At 37.2% G+C, this 18,689-nt stretch overlaps 2 protein-coding genes across 2 annotated transcripts; both read left to right on the top strand.

Annotated features, from left to right (window-relative positions):
• The first annotated feature begins 5,470 nt into the window (after positions 1 to 5,470).
• On the top strand, positions 5,471 to 6,439 carry LOC129622067 (olfactory receptor 11H6-like). Its single transcript, XM_055538986.1, has one exon. The coding sequence runs from the start codon at positions 5,471 to 5,473 to the stop codon at positions 6,437 to 6,439; it is 969 nt and encodes a 322-aa protein (XP_055394961.1).
• Positions 6,440 to 16,605: 10,166 nt separating this feature from the next.
• LOC129622066 (olfactory receptor 11G2-like) lies at positions 16,606 to 17,562 on the top strand. Its single transcript, XM_055538985.1, has one exon. The coding sequence runs from the start codon at positions 16,606 to 16,608 to the stop codon at positions 17,560 to 17,562; it is 957 nt and encodes a 318-aa protein (XP_055394960.1).
• Positions 17,563 to 18,689: the final 1,127 nt, after the last annotated feature.

The raw sequence follows: 18,689 nt of genomic DNA, 5'->3' as shown, positions 1-18,689 counted from the left end.
GTGGTTGAGATTTTGCCTTTCAATGCAGGGGTTGTGGACTCAATCCTTGATCTGGGAGCTAAGATCTCACATTCCTTGCAGCCAAAAAATATTAACAACAACAACAACAATGAAAAAAAACCAGAAGCAATATTGTAGAAAATTCAATTAGACTTTAAAAATGGTCCACACCAAAAAAAATCTTTAAATCAGAATGATCCTGCCCTTCTGCCAACCTCTCTTTCTGTACCCTGATGCCATGTGTTCTTTTGACCAAGCACTTCCTTTTGAAATTTCAATATTTTATTTTTCATATGCTATTTAATCTCAGAGAGGAAAGCTGTTTAGATCACATCCAAACTTGAAGACATTCCTTAACCCTAATAATCTTGCAAATTATTTGTCACATTTTTTTCTTTTAAAAAAAAAATTGTGAAATACCAGTTGCCTCCCTTTGTCATCATGCACTATTCATTTGGCCAGTTCATACACTGGTTTTCACTGGTGCTATTCTGGCTCTGAAGTCTCAAAGGTTAGTAATAACCTCTTACTTGATTAACACAGAGATATTTTCCAGTTCTTCTCCAAGTTTATATTACTTGTATTTTGCATTTCATATCACTTTACATTATTAATTCTCATTTCTATCGACTTATATGACTAAGAAAATATAATATTTAAGAAAATAAATTAGTGACTTTGCACATTTGCATCACAATTGTTATGATACACTCCCGTGAACTAGTTCCCTAGATCATTTGAATTTCATCATTCAAAGAACAGTTGTAAAGTCAGTCTTTGCTGACTGACTGAGAAAGAAAAGATTTTTATAAATTATTTTGCCATAATTTTAGACATTGGAGTTGTTACTTTGATTTAAATGTTTACCTTTCTCTGGCTGAAGTGAGATTGAAAGGACAAATTTACAAAACAAGTGGAGCTATAGTTTATAGTCAAGAATGAATGGAGTAGTTGTTACAGATCCAAAAATCTCAACATTACCATAGTATATGTGGGGCTGGTACATATGCAGAATTGTGGAAAGAAAGGAATATATAAAGGCTTTGAAGGTTTATTTTAATTCTTTGCAACAACTAACCTGTCTGCATATCTTTTGGCTTCATAGGAGTCTTTGCTCTTACATTTTCTTTCCTAAACCCAGTATTATCTCTAACGTGGGAAAATAAAGCTGCATTACTATAAAAATGCATACAGATGCTTCTGGTTATAGTTAATATTCTCATCCAAGGCTTAAGGCCAAATTATTTTTCACCTTAGACTCAGGCTTCATCATCCTTCCCTTTTCCTCTAGAGGTTGGACCAATTTAAACCACACTTGAAATACTTTCTGAGGTCTGGCCAAAACTTTCTCATTGTTATCCCCAGATGAGGCCACAGGGAGAAGTTCAGTAATCCAGGATGGTCAGAGACAATCTTGGCATATTATTAAAAACTCTGTGGGGAACAGGAGCTCATGGTTAAGAGCTGACTACACAGAGTGCCCTGGATCAACTTCCCTCCAAGATGGACTGCCCGGAACAGATCAGCCATAACTCAGAATGTGTTTGTTAACATACTCCCCTTTAGAGGCAGGAATGGAATTGGTTCTTCCCAAACCATAAAAGACTAGTGTCCTTTACAACTGCATATAACCACCTTTTCAAGTTGCTTAAGCAATATAGTCATTGTATGGGCTTCAAATAGTTGCTATGTTTGATAATATTACCTTCCAATACTCACCCCCTTTTAGAAGCCATCAGATACTCGGATGCCAGCCCCACTGTCTGGCTTTGCTGCACATTTCTTCTGCTGAAATGAGAGAACAAGGAGACTGAGGCTGACTGCATATTCCAGGAGAGAAAAACCTAAATTTGAACTCTGCTCTCTGCCGGATTCTATAATTCTCACACAAGATCTTCAGGTAATATACAGCTCAAATTTGTTTGTAATGACTTTTTCACTTTCCTCTAACCCTATGTTGTAGTTTCTCCATATGAAAATGTAAATTAGAATAGCTTCTTTATAATGGAAACTGGTTAGATTCTCAATTATACAACATTGCCTCTGGTATTAGAACTGGTCTGATTAAATGCTAGATTTTGTGTGTTTCATTTATAAAATACAGGTAAACATATTTGAACAAAATAATATTTTTCTTAAATGAATATGTTATCTATATCACAAAACCACATGGGCCAAGAATAAACTGTGGATGAAATTTTATTTTATATCTTATTATATATTCAAGTCAGATATACCAGATTTTCTGACCCTGAATATGATACAGAAGAAAAATCAGGGAGTAAGAGCATTTTTCTATTAAAGTAACTTGAACAGCCACATTTTATTTAAGCTGCTCTTTTGATTTTAGGCAGGAGAAATCAAAAACAGTTCACTTGCCTATTGAAAAATAAGAAAAATAAGAATTATAAAAATTATTCTTTAAAATATGGACAATCAGATGTTAGAAACAGATTGAGAGGATAAAGAAAACTGTATATGCACACACACACACACACCCCTTGGAGCATGATTTTCACTTAGCATCAAGAAGAAAGCACAGAGCACAAAGCAGGGTGGATGAAAGGAACATAGAGACAGTGTGATTCACAGACAGGTGGCTTTGATAGGACTGTCTTGAGTGGGCTCCTCTCATGGATCTCCTGCTTATGAAGACTGAGGTTGTTTCCCCATACAAAAGGTGTTGCCTTGCTTTTGTGTTTTTCACAAACTGGAGAAACCAGTCTTTACATTTTCTTAAACGTTTTCCCTGTCTAAAGGAATGGTTTTCCTGTTTAGTTACTATTAGGGCAAGGCATTGATTGAGACGACAAATATTTAATGAGCATCCCTAATATGCCTTGCCTGGTGGGCTATAGCCCATGGGGTTGCAAACAGTCGGACACAACTGAGAGACTAAACAACAAAAAATATGTCTTGAACACAATCCTAGATTCTGAGAATACATCAGTGAGCAAAATGATGTCCTCTTATATTCAAGCAATGGAGATAGAAAATACATGCTAAGTATATAATTCAATGCCAGGTAGTGATATGTGCTTTGTAGAAAACCAAAGCAGAATTGGGAAACAGAATAGTAAAGATGGGCTAAATCAAGGAAGGTTTTCCAGGCGGTAAAGAATCTGCCAAGTCAGGAGATGCAAGAGACACGGTTTGATCCCTGGGTCAGGACTATCCCCTGAAGTAGGACATGGAAACCCACTCCAGTATTCTTGCCTGGAAAATTTCACAGACAGAGGAGACTGGTGGACTATAGTCCATGGGGTCACAAAGAGTCAGATGCGATTGAGCCTTCACACGTGTAAGTTTAAGAAAGGCCTCTCTGAGTCTCTGATTTTTCCAGATACCTGAACATAGGAACAAGTTAAAGCCTATGAATATTGCAAAGAGGAATAAAGGACATTCCAGACCTTGATACTGGCCACACTTGGCATGGGCAAGTATCAGTGTGTCTGGAGTGGGGTCAGTAGAGGGAAAGGTGCTAGGAAATGAGAGCCTGGAGTTAGGTCTCATTGGCCTTACAGACTGTGGGAAGAGCTTTAGACTCTCTTGTATGCATGTTTGAAAGACTGAGAGCAAGTAGTTGACATGATCAGATTTTTTTAAACTATATTTTTAACAGGAGGCCTAAAGCATTTGTTGATGGTTTGGATGTGGAGTGGTAAGAGGAGTGGTAAGGATGTGGCCAAAGTTTGTGACCTGAGCAACTGAGTAAATGGAGGTGCTGTTGGGTGATATAGCAAAGAAGTAAGGATCAGCCAGTTTGTGATGAGAAAAATCAAGAGTTTTGTCATGGGATTCTTGTTTTAGTTACCTTCAATAGCAAATGGAGATGCTGAGTAAGAAATTGGGTAGATAAATCCAGGTTGCAGAAGAGACTTCACAGTTAGGTAGAGAAAATGTGGCTTCGTTTTACATGAGTAGTTTTTATGTCAAAGGGCTAGCTGTCACATCACTTACAGAGAGAGCATAATTAGAAAAGGAAAAATATCAAGGACTAGGTCCTAAAACAACATTTATAGGTCAAGGCAACCAGAAGGAACTCTAACGTAGAAGTCTCGAATACAAGAGATAGAGAATAATGAGAACAAATAGTCCATGAACAGATCTCCAATTAATGTAATTCAAAACTCAAAAGTGCTTTAATGACTCATACCACTGTAGTTATTTCTGTTCTATGTGGCAAAATATATATTGAGAATACCATCATAAGGTACTTTCCCAGCATATGATAAATTTCAACTGGGCACTGAAGCTTGTGTCCTCTACTTAAGGTAAATTTCAGTTAAAAGAGAATTATATTAGTTTGCAGCGTGATTCTCCTTCATGCATACCCATTTCATTTTTAAATGCTTATTCTAGCTGAAAATATATGAAACTTACTTTTCTTCTGCAAATTTTTTTATTACAAAGAGGACCAAGTTAAAAGTAAAGAGTGTTTTGAGAATTGTGCATATGTCACTAAACCCTGAGAGAAATTAACAATGCAAATTGTGGAATTTTTTTCATGGAGATTTTTAAAAAGAAGAGAGAATGCAAATACAATTGGGCTTGCTGTAAGCAATCATTGATAAAACATCATTTTCCTTACTTCTGTATCCAAAATTTCCAATAGTACAGAAACCCCATCTAAAATGATATACATATCATTATTAAATTTATAGTAATAAACTCTTAATTTACAACTATGAATTCTTGCAATGTTTTTTTCCATTTACACACATCATGAACTATTATTATTATTATTATTATTATTATTTAAAACTCCATGTTTGTGCATGCTAAGTCATTTCAGTCACATCTGACTCTTTGTGACCCTATGGACTGTAACCCAGCAGGATCCTCTGTCCACAGGAATTTTCCAGGCAAGAACACTGGAGTGGGTTGCCATGCCCTCTTCCAGGGGATCTTCCTGACATTTTACATCTCCTGCATTGGCAGCCGGGTTCTTTACCACTAGAACCACCTGACTCAATGGACATGAGTTTGAGCAAACACAGAGATAGTGAAGGACAGGGCAGCCTGGTGTGCTGCAGTTCATGGGGTCACAAAGAGTTGTACGTGACCTACTGACTGAACAACAATGAAAACTCCATTTCTCCTTATATAGGTTTGGCCCAGATGGTTGTTTCTGAACCAGGTTGAAAGCCTCTGAATGGCAAGGACTACCTATTTTGGTTTATGTAGTGCTGAGGACATTACACAAAGGCAGGTATTCAATGGACCATGATGGACATGGTGATCATGAAGATAAAGCAATAATAAGCAAACGACCTCCAAATTCCCTGTTTCTTCCCAGTATCACACTGGGGCAAAGAATGCTGGAAATCTTTAAGCAATCTAAAATTATGCTGCTAATTGAATTGTAAAGAAGTTCAGAGAACATCTTAATGAGAAAACTTCTGTAAAATCATTTGTAACATGATAATGTCTTGTTGTTGCAGTTTTCTGGAGAGAAAAAAAAAAAAAAATGAAAAACCTGGAAGGAAATAATCACTCTGACCCTGTGAGTGAATTCATTCTCCTTGGATTCCCTTGTACCTGGGAGGTTCAGATCTTCCTCTTCTCACTCTTCTCTGTGATCTATGTGTTGACACTAACTGGAAATTTGTGCATTATCTGTGCAGTGTGGTGGGACCACCATCTCCACACCCCCATGTACATCCTGCTGGCCAATTTTTCCTTCCTGGAGATGTGGTATGTCACTTCTACTGTCCCCAGTATGCTAGCCAACTTTCTCTCTGAGACCAAGACCATCTCCTTCTCTGGCTGCTTCCTCCAGTTCTACTTCTTCTTCTCCATGGGCACCACTGAGACCTTCTTCCTGTCTGCCATGGCCTTTGACAGGTACCTTGCCATCTGCAGGCCCCTTCACTACCCCGCTGTCATGACAGTGCAACGCTGCATCAGAATGGGAGCCTGCTGCTGGGTGTGTGGCTTTTCCTGTTTTCTCCTCCCAGTTTATCTCATCTCCCAGCTTCCTTTTTGTGGCCCCAATACTATTGATCACTTCCTATGTGACCCAGGACCCCTTATGAAGTTGTCTTGTGTGCCAGCTCCTGCCACTGAGATTATCTGTGCCACCTTTAACTCGGTCCTAATTTTTTCCACTTTCCTGTTCATTACCAGCTCCTACACCCTGGTGATCAGAGCTGTGCTTAGGGTCCCCTCTGCAGAAGGCCAGCATAAGGCTTTCTCTACCTGTGGTTCCCATCTGGCTGTGGTGTCTCTGTTCTATGGCTCCATCATGGTGATGTATGTGAGCCCAACTGCAGGCAATCCAGCAGGAATTCAGAAAATCGTGACCTTATTTTATTCTGTGATGACTCCATTTTTCAATCCCTTGATCTACAGCCTCCGGAATAAGGAAATGAAGGAGGCCCTGAGAAAACTGTTTAGGAGTGCGATATTTGGTCAAAGAAAGCCTCTCAAGAACTAGAATCTATATATATGTAGGACATATAGGAATATAAAATTTCAGACATTAATGGTTTTAATAAATTTGAGAAAAAAGTGTTTCCTATATTCCCTAAAATATTTTAGGTTGCATTTCAATGAAGCAAATAACAAATAAGATGGCACCAGAATTTACATAAATCATTTGTACTAGGCTTTATTGTTTTAGTGTTCCTGTGCGTACTGTATGGAAACTGGAAAATGCCAGACATTCTCTTATATTTTTCCAGGAAAAAAACATATATAACCCAGATGTCAATTGCTTAGTTTCTAAGTTTCTAAGTCAACTTCTCAGTTTGCAAATTTAAGCAACAGTTGGAACCAGACATGGAACAACAGACTGGTTCCAAATTGGAAAAGGAGTATATCAAGGCGTATATTGTCACCCTGTTTATTAAACTTATATTCAGAGTACATCATGCAAAATGCCAGGCTGGATGAATCACAAGCCAAAATCAAGATTGCCAGGAGAAATGCCAATAACCTCAGATATGCAGATGACACCACCCTTAAGCAGAAAGCAAAGAGGAACTAAACAGCCTCTTGATGAAAGTGAAAGAGGAGAGTGAAAAAGCTGGCTTAAAACTCAACTTTCAAAAACTAAGATCATGGCACCCAGTCCTATCACTTCATGGCAAATAGATGGGGAGACAATGGAAACAGTGACAGACTTTATTTTCCTGGGCTCCAAAATCACTGTACATGGTGATTGCAACCAGGAAATCAAAAGATGCTTGCTTCTTGGAAGAAAAGCTATGACAAACCTAGACAGCACATTAAAAAGCAGGGACGTTACTTTGCCAACAAAGTTCCGTCTAGTCAAAGCTATGGTTTTTCCAGTAGTCATATATGGATGTGAGTGTTGGACCATAAAGAAAGCTGAGGACCAAAGAACTGATGGTTTTTAAATTGTGGTGTTGGAGAAGACTGTTGAGAGTCTCTTGGACTGCAAGGAGATCTGACCAGTCAATCCTAAAAGAAATCAGTCCTGAATATTCATTGGAAGGACTGACACTGAAGCTGAAACTCCAATACTTTGGCCACCTGATTTGAAGACTGACTCATTGGAAAAGACCCCAATGCTGGGAAAGATTGAAAGCAGGAGGAGAAGGGGACGGCAGAGGATGGGATAATTGGATGGCATTACCAACTCACTGGACATGAGTTTGAGTAAGCTCCGGGAGTTGGTGATGAACAGGGAAGCCTGGCAAGCTGCAGTCCATGGGGTTGCCAAGAGTCAGACATGACTGAGCGACTGAACTGAACCCAGATGTCAACTGCTCAGTTTCTCTCTTTTGCAAATTTAAGTAGATTTGTCTCTGACCCCTAACTCTATAGTGATTAGATGTCTCGAGTCCCCATCACTATTTCCCTACACACACACCATACAAACACTGTCTCCCTACACATGTGCCATACAACCACTATCTCCCAAACACTCACCATACAACCACTATCTCCCTACACACGCACCATACAACCACTATCTCCCTATACATGTGCCATATAACCACTGTTTTCCTACATATGCACCATGTAACCACTGTCTCCCTATATATGCACCATATAACCACTGTTTTCCTAGATACACACTACACAAGAGGTTCATGTGTGTTTCTCTCCTCTCACTCCTAGTCTGCCTGCTACCTTGTTTTGATCACATCAGTCTGAGTGTGAGACTCATCCCCAGCAACATTTTATCCAAAATCAAACTGATTCCAGCTTGTTTGGGGTTAATATACCTGACTACAGGATGGAGTTAGGAAGTAAGAGGAAGGATCTTCGTGCTGAACACACAGTCAAGTTTTCATATTATACCTGGTTCTATCTCTATCTCTTCCTTTCTCACTCTCTCCCCATCACCCACAAGAGTGACCAGAACGTCTTTCCCTTTCATATTCAGAATAATTTTGTCTATATGTAGGCTCTTTGGAGTTTGAGCTTCTTCCCCAGATAAGTTTGTCAAAAAACTTCTTCTTAACAAAGTCAATTTTTGAACACCATCTGGTGAAAATAGTTTTCTCCAACTCCTTAGTTTTGGGATTGTTTTAAAATCATATAACTTGATACATTGCATCTTTATTTTAGTACCATCTGGGAGCACTCAATACCAAAGAATAAATGTACTTAAACAGAACACAAGTGAGACCTGGAAACAAGATTCCCTGGAAAAAAATATTAATAAGGCCACAATAATTCATATTTTAAGTACTTTAAGATTTTTTAAGTGCTTTTCCCCCTGTGTATATAATAATGAAGATTAATCATGCAGCAAAGACAGTGTGTAAAAGTCTGAGGACAGAAATAAGATAGTTTAGCCAATGTCTGAAATGAGGTACATTACTCTGCAGTTAATTTTCAAAGTGGCCTGGAATCAGCATATTGCATCTTAGTAAATAAATTTCATTCTGAGTGACACAATCTTATCTACTAGTGAAATTGTAGCCAGTTCCATAGAAGCACAAAAAGACCAGATTCACTAATATATCTTCATTTTAGCTATGCAAGGGAGGTAAAATCAGGATCTAAGTGAGGTGATAGTATGACTTTAAAGTTTGGGTGCAGGGCCTCAGGTTAGTCTCTGAAGCCCTTTGCATAAATTATAAAATCACAAAGCAGCAGCCCCTTAGCTACAAGTCTTGACCAGAGGTGGTTTTATGCACCCCTTCCTCAGGGGGGACTCCCATGCACATCAGGGTGCACACTGCTATTCCCTGGGCACAGGCTGAGTGACAGCCCCCACTCCCTCTCTCGGACAGGCTCCCTTATGTCAGGAACAACCTGCAGAGCCTTACAATACCCCTTGGTAGTGGAGGGAAGAAGTAAGCCACATGGAGCCTTCCCACCTTCTCTCATTAAAAGTACTGGAAAAAGGGAAGGCAAGCGTTTAACCCTCCAATTCTCCCAAAAGAAAGAGGGAGAAGATAGGGATTAAAAGCACATCATACTCATCAATTAGCTCTTGAATTAAAACTCAGAAATTTACTCTCATCCCAAAACTTATTTTTCTGCCTATATTTCTTTATCAAACACTAGCAGATATTTGATGTGAATTTTCATAAAAATAATTTCAAAAATGATTAAAATCAGAAAAAAAGTTTTAAATGGTGGCCTCCTGCAAAGTAAATATAGAAAAGATAATAATCAGGAGTAAAATACAGTAAAAGAAAATGTCTTTCATAATATCAACAAAAATGCAGTACAACTCTAAATAAATACTTAAAAATCAGTAAAGTGTATAAAAAGAAAACTGCAAATACTTAGCTCTAAACAGGAAAAAAAATGAATAGGTAGAGATATCTACCATTTTTCTGGATGTAACAAGTAAATGTTGTAAATCCGTTGTTTCATTCCAAATAATTTTATTAGTTTAATGAAAATAAAATAATGATAATTGTCAGGAAGCATTTAACAGGAGGCTTCCTGTGTGCTGTTTTGGATCTGTCAGGAATTCTCTGTTCCTTATTAATTCCTGAATATCTAGGAATTAAGAGAGGCAAGCCTCTCCCGGGGGCTGAGGAATCCAGGCATTTCTTTCATTTATGAACCATATGTTAAAAATTGTTATTTACAACCCTCTCTCTTTCATATGGATGACCTCATGTTTCCTTGTAAGTTTTATCTCTGCTGAAAATAGCTATCTTGTAAGACAATATAAATACCTACACAATGTTGAATAAAACACCTTTGCTCCATCAGAGCTTTGGTCCCCATGTCTTTCTCTCTCTCTCTCTCTCAGTTCACTTTCTTGCCCGGGCTTCTAAGACCCTCTCGAAAAGGCACTCTGCACCTTCACCCCATTGAGAAGGCGCCTGAGGCCTCTGTGAACAGAGCAAGCCCCATATCAGGGGTTTTATTGGCTTTCTGAGTAAACCAAGGAATAGCAGCCTCTTTGTCTCTCCTTTACTTTCTTATCGGTTGACTCCGGACCACCAGGTTCCGGTCCATTAAAGGACCTCAGCAGATAATAACATCAAAATCATACATATCCAAATGTTTAGTAATTGGACAAAAAGTGAATTATAACACAGTTAAATTATAGGATATCATTTAGATATGTTAACAATATAATGCTAAATCTAAACTTTTATTCCAAAATAGAGTGGACTTACATAATTGTTTCCAAACATACTTTGTAATTAAGAAATTAAAAGAAGGAATTTTATAGAACATTTCATAGCTACCATCTTTTAACAAAATTATAGGAGATTTTGTTCTGCTTCCTGAAGTGTTTTACAAATTTATTATGATAAGCTTGCTGTTAATTTTTCTTACCAAAGTCTTTTTAAAGTTAATTCAAAAATCTCAACTTGACAATGTTAAAAAAAAGTCTTATTCTTTATGTCTAAATCGACATCATCCATTGGATCATAGAAAAAGCAAGAGAATTCCAGAACAATGTCTACTTCTGCTTCATTGACTACTCAAAAGCCTTTGACTGTGTGGATGACAGCAAACTATGGAAAATTCTTCAAGAGACAGAAATACCAGACCACCTTACCTGCCTCCTGAGAAACCTGTATGCAGGTCAAGAAGCAACAGTTAGAACCGAACATGGAACAAAGGACTGATTCAAAATTGGGAAAGGAGTATGTCAAGGCTGTATACTGTCACCCTGCTCATTTAATTTATATCCAGAGTACATCATATGAAATATTGGGCTGGATGAAGCATAAGTTGAAATCAAGATTGCCCGAAGAAATATCAATAACCTCAGATATGCAGATGACACCACTCTTCTGGCAGAAAGTGAAGAGGAACTAAAGAGCCTCTTGATGAAAGTGAAAGAGGAGAGTGAAAAGGCTAGCTTGAAACTCAACATTCAAAAAACTAAGATCATGGCATCCAGTCCCATCACTTCATGGCAAATAGATAGAGAAACAATGGAAACAGTGACAGACTTTATTTTCTTGGGCTCCAAAATCACTGCAGATGGTAACTATAGCCATGAAATCAAAAGACGCTTGCTCCTTGGAAGAAGAGCTATGACAAACCTAGACAGCATATTAAAAAGCAGCGATGTTACTTTGTCAACAAAGGCCTGTCTAGTCAAAGCTACGGTTTTTCCAGCAGTCATGTATGGATGCGAGAGTTGGACTATAAAGAAAGCTGAGTGCAGAAGAATTGATGCTTTTGAACTGTGATGTTGGAGAAGATTCTTGAGAGTCCCTTGGACTGCAAGGAGATCAAACCAGTCCATTCTAAAGAAAATCAGTCCAGAATATTCATTGGAAGGATTGATGTTGAAGCTGAAGCTCCAGTACTTTGGCCACCTGGTGTGAAGAGTCAGCTCATTGGAAAAGACTGATGCTGGGAAAAATTGAAGGCAGGAGGAGAAGGGACAACAGAGGATGAGATGGTTGGATGGCATTATTGATTCAATGGATATGAGTTTAAGCAAGCTCCAGGAGTTTGTGATAACAGGAAAGCCTGGCATTCTGCAGTCTAAGAGGTCACAAAGAGTCAGGCATGACTGAGCGACTGAACTGAACTGAATTCTTCCCTCAGAATGAAATGGGGGAAATTTCTGGAACTGAAGCTGAGCCAACAAACTAGGACTTTGACCTAGAGTTTATACATTGCTGGCTGAAGCAGCCACTGATAAACCTTTTGCAGCAAAATTTGGAAAGAATTTCTATAATAGACTCTATCTCCAAAACTAAAACTGGTTCAAAACCAGTGTGCTAAATGCATACCTGATACTTCAAGAACAAAATAAAACCTACGTAAAACACACAAATACACAACTTGTTATGTCTTATATTTCCTATAAATGTTCTTAGAAATTTTACTTGCTACCTAGAGCTCACTTAAGACACAATTGCTCCGTGTGTAGTCTTGGGGACATCATCAGTGACCCCTTAATAACATCAGTGTTATAGACTAATCACATAAGTACCCCAACTATTACCAAAATTTCCTCTTCTTGGTTTTGTGCTCTTTCCTCAAACCAGTTCTCTTTTCTATCATCTACATTTTCTCTTCTGTATCTCAGTTCCTCAAGCTTTCTCATACGAAGTCATCCCTGGAGAATATCTGAAACTGTCAATAAATTACATATGCACCAATAAATAAATTGTCAAGACCATTATAGTATGTACACATGCATGCTGAGTTGCTTCAGTCATGTCCGACTTTTTGTGACCCTGTGGACTATAGTCTGCCAAGTTCCTCTGTCCATAGGGATTCTCCAGGCCAGAATACTGGAGTGGATTGTCATGTCCTCCTCCAGGGAACCTTCCCCACCAAGGGATCAAACACAAATCTCTTATGTCTCTTGCTTTGGCAGTCAGCTTCTTTACCACTGGCATCACTTGGGAAGTTCCTAGTAGGAATATATGATATAATATTTTACCAGTATTCAGTTCAGTTCAGTTGCTCTGCTTTATATTTTCATATTAGGCTATTTTTCTTAGTTTTATTTTCTAAATTAGTCACATAATTTTCTGACATAGTGTAAATGTCTAGTAACAAGTCAAAGAGCAAATACCTACAGTGGTATGAAACGTAAAATAATTAAAATTTTTATGTGCAAAAGGTGTCAATGATATTATTTCTGGGATGAGAGTGCACTAGAAGAGGTATTTTCAGAGAGATTTAGTCCCATGCATCTCAGGCTTTTGAAACTGTCTTCCTAAGACAATTTTTTCAGAGTTGTATCAGCCCTGTGTATGGAGAAGTGGCACGATTTGTGTATGTCAACAAGGTTAGCTTCCTTAATAGTTGTGTCTGGCTTTTCCCATATTCATCCAAGCCTCTCTATCTATATCCAGGAATTTTTCCTAATTTTCCTCTTGAATTTCAAGCCATACCACAATGTGCCTGAGATTGTCTGTAACAGATTCAGGACAAATAAATGATATTATTGATTCTGAAACTACTAACAATAGTTTATAGGATTAATGTGAATTAATAATTATAAATTGTTTAGAACATTTCATTTGGCTTTAAAGAAAAAGGAGAAAAAAGTGTTAAGAATCATAAGTGATTTATAAAGAAAAAATATAGAAAATATCAACAGAATTGCCAAATTTTAATGCTGACATTGGAATAAACATTTCCTAATTCATTCAAAAGGCTAGTCTTATCCAAATACCAAAGCCAGTAAAAGATATGACAAGATAAGAAAACTACAGACCAATATCCTCATGAATATAGACACAAAATTCTCAACAAATACTAGAAAACTGAATTCAGTAGCATATTAAAAGGCTTATACACATGACTAAGCAGAATTTATCCCATGAATGCAAAGAGAGTTCAACTTATGAAAATTAATTAATATACTACATTAGTAGATGTAAGATCTACTTTCTTAGCAACTTTCAAGTATGTAATATAGTTTAACTATAGCCACCATGCTGTACACTTGAATTTATTCATGTTATAGCTGGAAGTTTGCACCCTTTGACCAACCTTTACCCATTTCCTTCATCCCCCAGAGTTCCCAGCAATCACCATTCTCTCACTTTGGCCAAGAAGTTCATCGAATTTTTCCATAACACCTTACAGAAAAACCTGAAAAAAAATTTTTGGCCAATCCAATACTTCTATGAGTTTGAGTTGTCAACTCTTTTTACTCTAAAAAAATTGCAGCATAAATGTCTCTAACAAGCTATGCAAGAACAGATATTTGATGGACAAGAAGAATGGTTTCTTCTTCTTCAAAGTTGGTATCAGGAACCCAGTGGTAAAGCTTCCTATTGTAGCTATTATGACAATTCCAATTATTACTTAATTATTCCCCAGGAAACTTCAACTATACATGGATACTAGAGAATAAAAATAAATAAATAAAATCTATTTCCACATCTTCACTATTCTTTGGAGAATACTAGGACTTGATGTTTGATTATATACAAGTGAAAATTCAAAATTATCTCCTCTTTTAAACAAATCTAATAGATCATTAAGAGAGAAAACCCCAAATCCCCAAAGATTATGATGCAAGAAAGTATGCATATATATTTCCTTCATCCATGCATTTGTCTTAACCACAAACATGTGCCTTGAAACTCAAGAAGAAATATCTTATCGGGTTCACCCTTTGCAACCCTTAAAAGATTACAAACTGGATCATCCAGTTTCTTGGAAGTCCCTCACATGCCTTTTGCTCCATGGAGTAATATTTAGTCTTCCATCCCTGAACCTCTTCTCAGCATTCAGCCAAGAAGTGAGTGGAAACCATATCATGTGAGCCACATGTGCTCCATAGTTTGCAAAAATAATTTACTGGGAAGCATTTTCTTCTTTGAGAAATCTAAATATTTCATTAGGACAAAACAATAACCTCCCCCTTCCCCGAAAATAAAAAACTAAATAGTATATGTTCCTTCTTGTTTCCTTAAAGCCTAGAAGCTTAAGTTCTAAGTCTCACTTCTTTCTCTCTCTAAAGGGTGAATAAGAGATATAAGCAAAGAAGCTTAAGATTTCAAATGAAGATGCAGTTCTTGTTGTTCATATTAACTCATAAATTGCTGGAGAAGAATTTATTTGGATGATTTCTGTTGCTTGGTAGTAGAGGGAATACGGCAAATATTTCATCTCAGAGATATATTCTTTTCCAAGCTCGTATATTGTTTCTCACTTCCATTAGATTAATGAGCCGTGGTTTAACATGGATTAATTCTTTTTGAAGTAACAATTTTTCACATGTATGAGTTTTTGCTGTACATAAAAGATTTATTCTAAATCTGTCACTGGGCAATTACTATCCTCAGGAAATATTCCAAAACAAAAGGGTAAGTATCAGTAATTATTTATTTTTTTTATTTTATTTAACTTTACAATATTGTATTGGTTTTGCCATATATCAAAATGAATCTGCCACAGGTAAAATTAATCCTTTGTCAATGACTTTTCTGTACGTGAAATAAATTAATAGAGGAGGCTGATACTAGGATCCTGAGTAAAAAGGATGCAGAAATTTCTAAAAGAGAGATAATCCATTCAAATACATGAATATCTTTCAAACAAGTTATTAGAAGATGTGTTTTCTAAAAGCCTTGTGTAAATAGTGAGTTCTTTCTTTAAAAGTATTAACAGACTATTTTAGATAGCACCGTCACATATTTAGCTGGCTTAATTTCATATTATACAATTATATGTATAATTGCATATACATTTATACATACATATTTATACAATCCAAAGGGCAATGAGGATCTATAAATAGTCCTTCTAATTTAGGTGCCATCTCAATCATCAAATAAGAGTCAGTCATCTATGTGGTCTGACTTAGGAATCCAGATAATACCTTTCTACGCAGAAATATATCAAGGACCTCCCTGACTCAAAGTCTTGGATTCCCACCTTGAAAAAGATTCCTTGATTTATTAAATATTTTTTGTAAAATGCAAAAATATTTCCAATAGTGGGAAACACGTCAAAATTTTGCAAAAAATGTATTTAAAGTTTATGGTAATCTCTTGATTATAAGCTCCATGAGCTCAAGATCTGTCATGTCCACAGCTGTTTCTCCAGCACTTAAAAGCCTACCTGACATAATGAACATGTTAATAGAAATTTTTGTGGCTGAGTAATATTCTATTATAATGGAATATTACTGATACAATAATATATGGGGTATATATATATATATATATATACACATATGTGTGTATACTACATCTTCTTTATGCATTCATCTGTTGATGAACACTTGCTTCCATATCTGCCATTTGCAACAATGTGAATGGACCTAGAGAACATTCTGCTTAGTGAAATCAGTCAGAGAAATACAAACAGTATTTGATATCACTTATATATAGAATCTAAGTTGACCATGGATACCAAACACAAGCACATTAGAAAAACTTCTTATGCACAGAAATGTAATATCATTAGTATAGGTAAACAGATGAAAGAACACATTAACATAGGTAATTTATCAGAATTACATACATTCCTAGTATCTAGTTAAACTTTCTTAGAAAGTAAAAATTTTTATCCATTTCATGTTTTCCCTCTTATTGTGAATTTTTAAAGTAATATATGTTCAGTACTGAGCCATGAAAGCCACAGTTTTGTTGCTAAAAATTTGTTTACAATTTTATGAAATGAAAGGTAAAGAATTTGGTTTTTTTCAGGAAGAATCAGTATACTCTGTTAAAGTTCAGTAACTTCTGTCATCCCATGTCTTCCAGATTAATGAATGTGTCCAGCAGAGAAACCACCCACTCTGTTACCCACTTTATCCTCCTGGGCTTTCCCTCAAGCCCAGAAATGCAGCTCCTCTACTTCGGACTCTTCTCAGCCACCTATATCCTGACCCTGATGGGGAACACAGCCATTGTCTGTGCTGTGTGGTGGGATCAGTGCCTTCACACCCCCATGTACATCTTCTTGGGGAATTTCTCTTTCCTGGAAATATGTTATGTCACCACAACTGTCCCTAATATGTTGGCTGACTTCCTGTCCTCAAGCAAGTCCATCTCCTTCGTGAGTTGTTTTGCACAGTTCTACTTCTTCTTCTCTTTTGGGTGTGATGAGGGCTTCTACCTTTGCATCATGGCCTTTGACAGGTATCTTGCCATCTGCCGTCCTCTGCATTACCCACGCATCATGACTAAAGAGCTCTACACTGGCCTCGTCATCTTTGGGTGGTCCGGTGGGTTCATTCTCTTCATAACCCCAGTTGTTCTCATTTCACAGTTGCCCTTTTGCAACCCAAATATCATCGACCATTTTATATGTGATCCTGTCCCATTGATGATGCTGTCTTGTTCTGAAGACACCACCACACAACTCATTTACTCTGCTTTTAATGTTATTTTCATGATCGGTACATTTCTCTTCATCCTTTGCTCCTATGCACTGGTGATTCTGGCTGTGTTAAGGATGCCCTCAGCAGCCAGCAAACGCAAGGCTTTCTCCACTTGTGCTTCTCATCTGGCTGTGGTAATTCTGTTTTTTGGCTCTGTTATGGTGATGTATGTTAGTCCTGGATCAGGACACCCAGTCAAAATGCAAAAATTCATTACCTTATTTTATTCTGTGATAACACCTTTATGCAATCCTCTAATATATAGCCTCAGGAACAAGAAGATAAAGGCTGCCCTAATGAAAGTCTTGGGACTGGACAACATGTTAATAAAATACAAATGAGAGCTAAATTTTATCTCTCAAATGTAACTCACCTTAATAAGTCATGTGTAAAATAGATGGGTGGTGAGAACCCATTGTATAGTGTGGGAAGCTCAGCTCAGTGTTCTGTGTTGATCTAGATGGAAAGGATGAGGGGTGAGGTGGGAGAGAGGTACAAGTGGTAGGGAATATGTGTATACATGTGGCTAATTCACTTCATTATACAGCAGAAACTAATACAACATTGTAAGCAACTATACTCCAATTAAAAAACAAAAACAAACAGTAAGCCTAAAAAAAATGACAAGTGATATATTTGTCTCCAAATTCATTGTTTTATTAAGAAGCTACTCTAATGAGGGCCAATTATCACCTTACTACCACTCACCACAAAATGCGGTAGTCTTAATAAAAAATATGTTTTTACAAGTGAATTCAGCTTTGAAGTTGTGTGCTCACTCAGTTGTGTCCAACCCTTTGTGACTTCATGAACTATAGCCCACTGGCCTCCTCTGTTCATGGAATTTTTCAGGCAAGAATATTAGAGTGGGTTGTAATTTCCTCCTGACCCAGGGATTGAACCCATGTCTCTGGAGTCTCCTGCATTTGGCAGGTGGATTCTTTACTACTGCACCACCTGCGAAGCCCCCAAAGTTGCTATCAAGTAAGTACAATTTGTTATATCTAAACCTATCAGTCCCTCTATACATAACTTGGTTTCTAAAAAGAAGATAGAAGTCTACTTTGCATTACTATGTTGAAGCAACTAATAATACACACATAATAGAGATCATAGACTGACTAGGGTATTAATACTGTAAGCGGATGATTTTCCACTGAGATACAAAAGATCTGAGTTCGAAGGAGTTCACCTTGCCAGAGTGTAGCATTTGTCTTCACATCAAGGAAACAGACATAACTTTAGTTGGACATTAGTGATTTTTGATGCAATGGTAAATGGGATTATTTTCTTAATTTGTCTTTCAGATACTTCGCTATTAGTACAGGGAAATACCACAGATTTCTGTATATTGATCTTTTATCCCGTGACTTACTGAATTCCTTTGTTAGTTCTAACAGTTTTTTGGTGAAGTCTTCAGGGTTGTTTTCTTATAGCATCATGTCATCTGCAAATAGTGACAGTTTCC

The sequence above is a fragment of the Bubalus kerabau genome, chromosome 10 (genome assembly GCF_029407905.1).
Source record: "Bubalus kerabau isolate K-KA32 ecotype Philippines breed swamp buffalo chromosome 10, PCC_UOA_SB_1v2, whole genome shotgun sequence".
NCBI classification, from domain to species: Eukaryota; Metazoa; Chordata; class Mammalia; order Artiodactyla; family Bovidae; genus Bubalus; species Bubalus kerabau.
The sequence above is the reverse complement of the archived record's forward strand: the minus strand, read 5'-3'. Positions and strand labels throughout refer to the sequence as shown.

Bases quoted from the DNA above. Each gene is read 5' to 3' on its own strand.
- LOC129622067 (XM_055538986.1), top strand. From the start codon at position 5,471: ATGAAAAACCTGGAAGGAAATAATCACTCTGACCCTGTGAGTGAATTC.
- LOC129622066 (XM_055538985.1), top strand. From the start codon at position 16,606: ATGAATGTGTCCAGCAGAGAAACCACCCACTCTGTTACCCACTTTATC.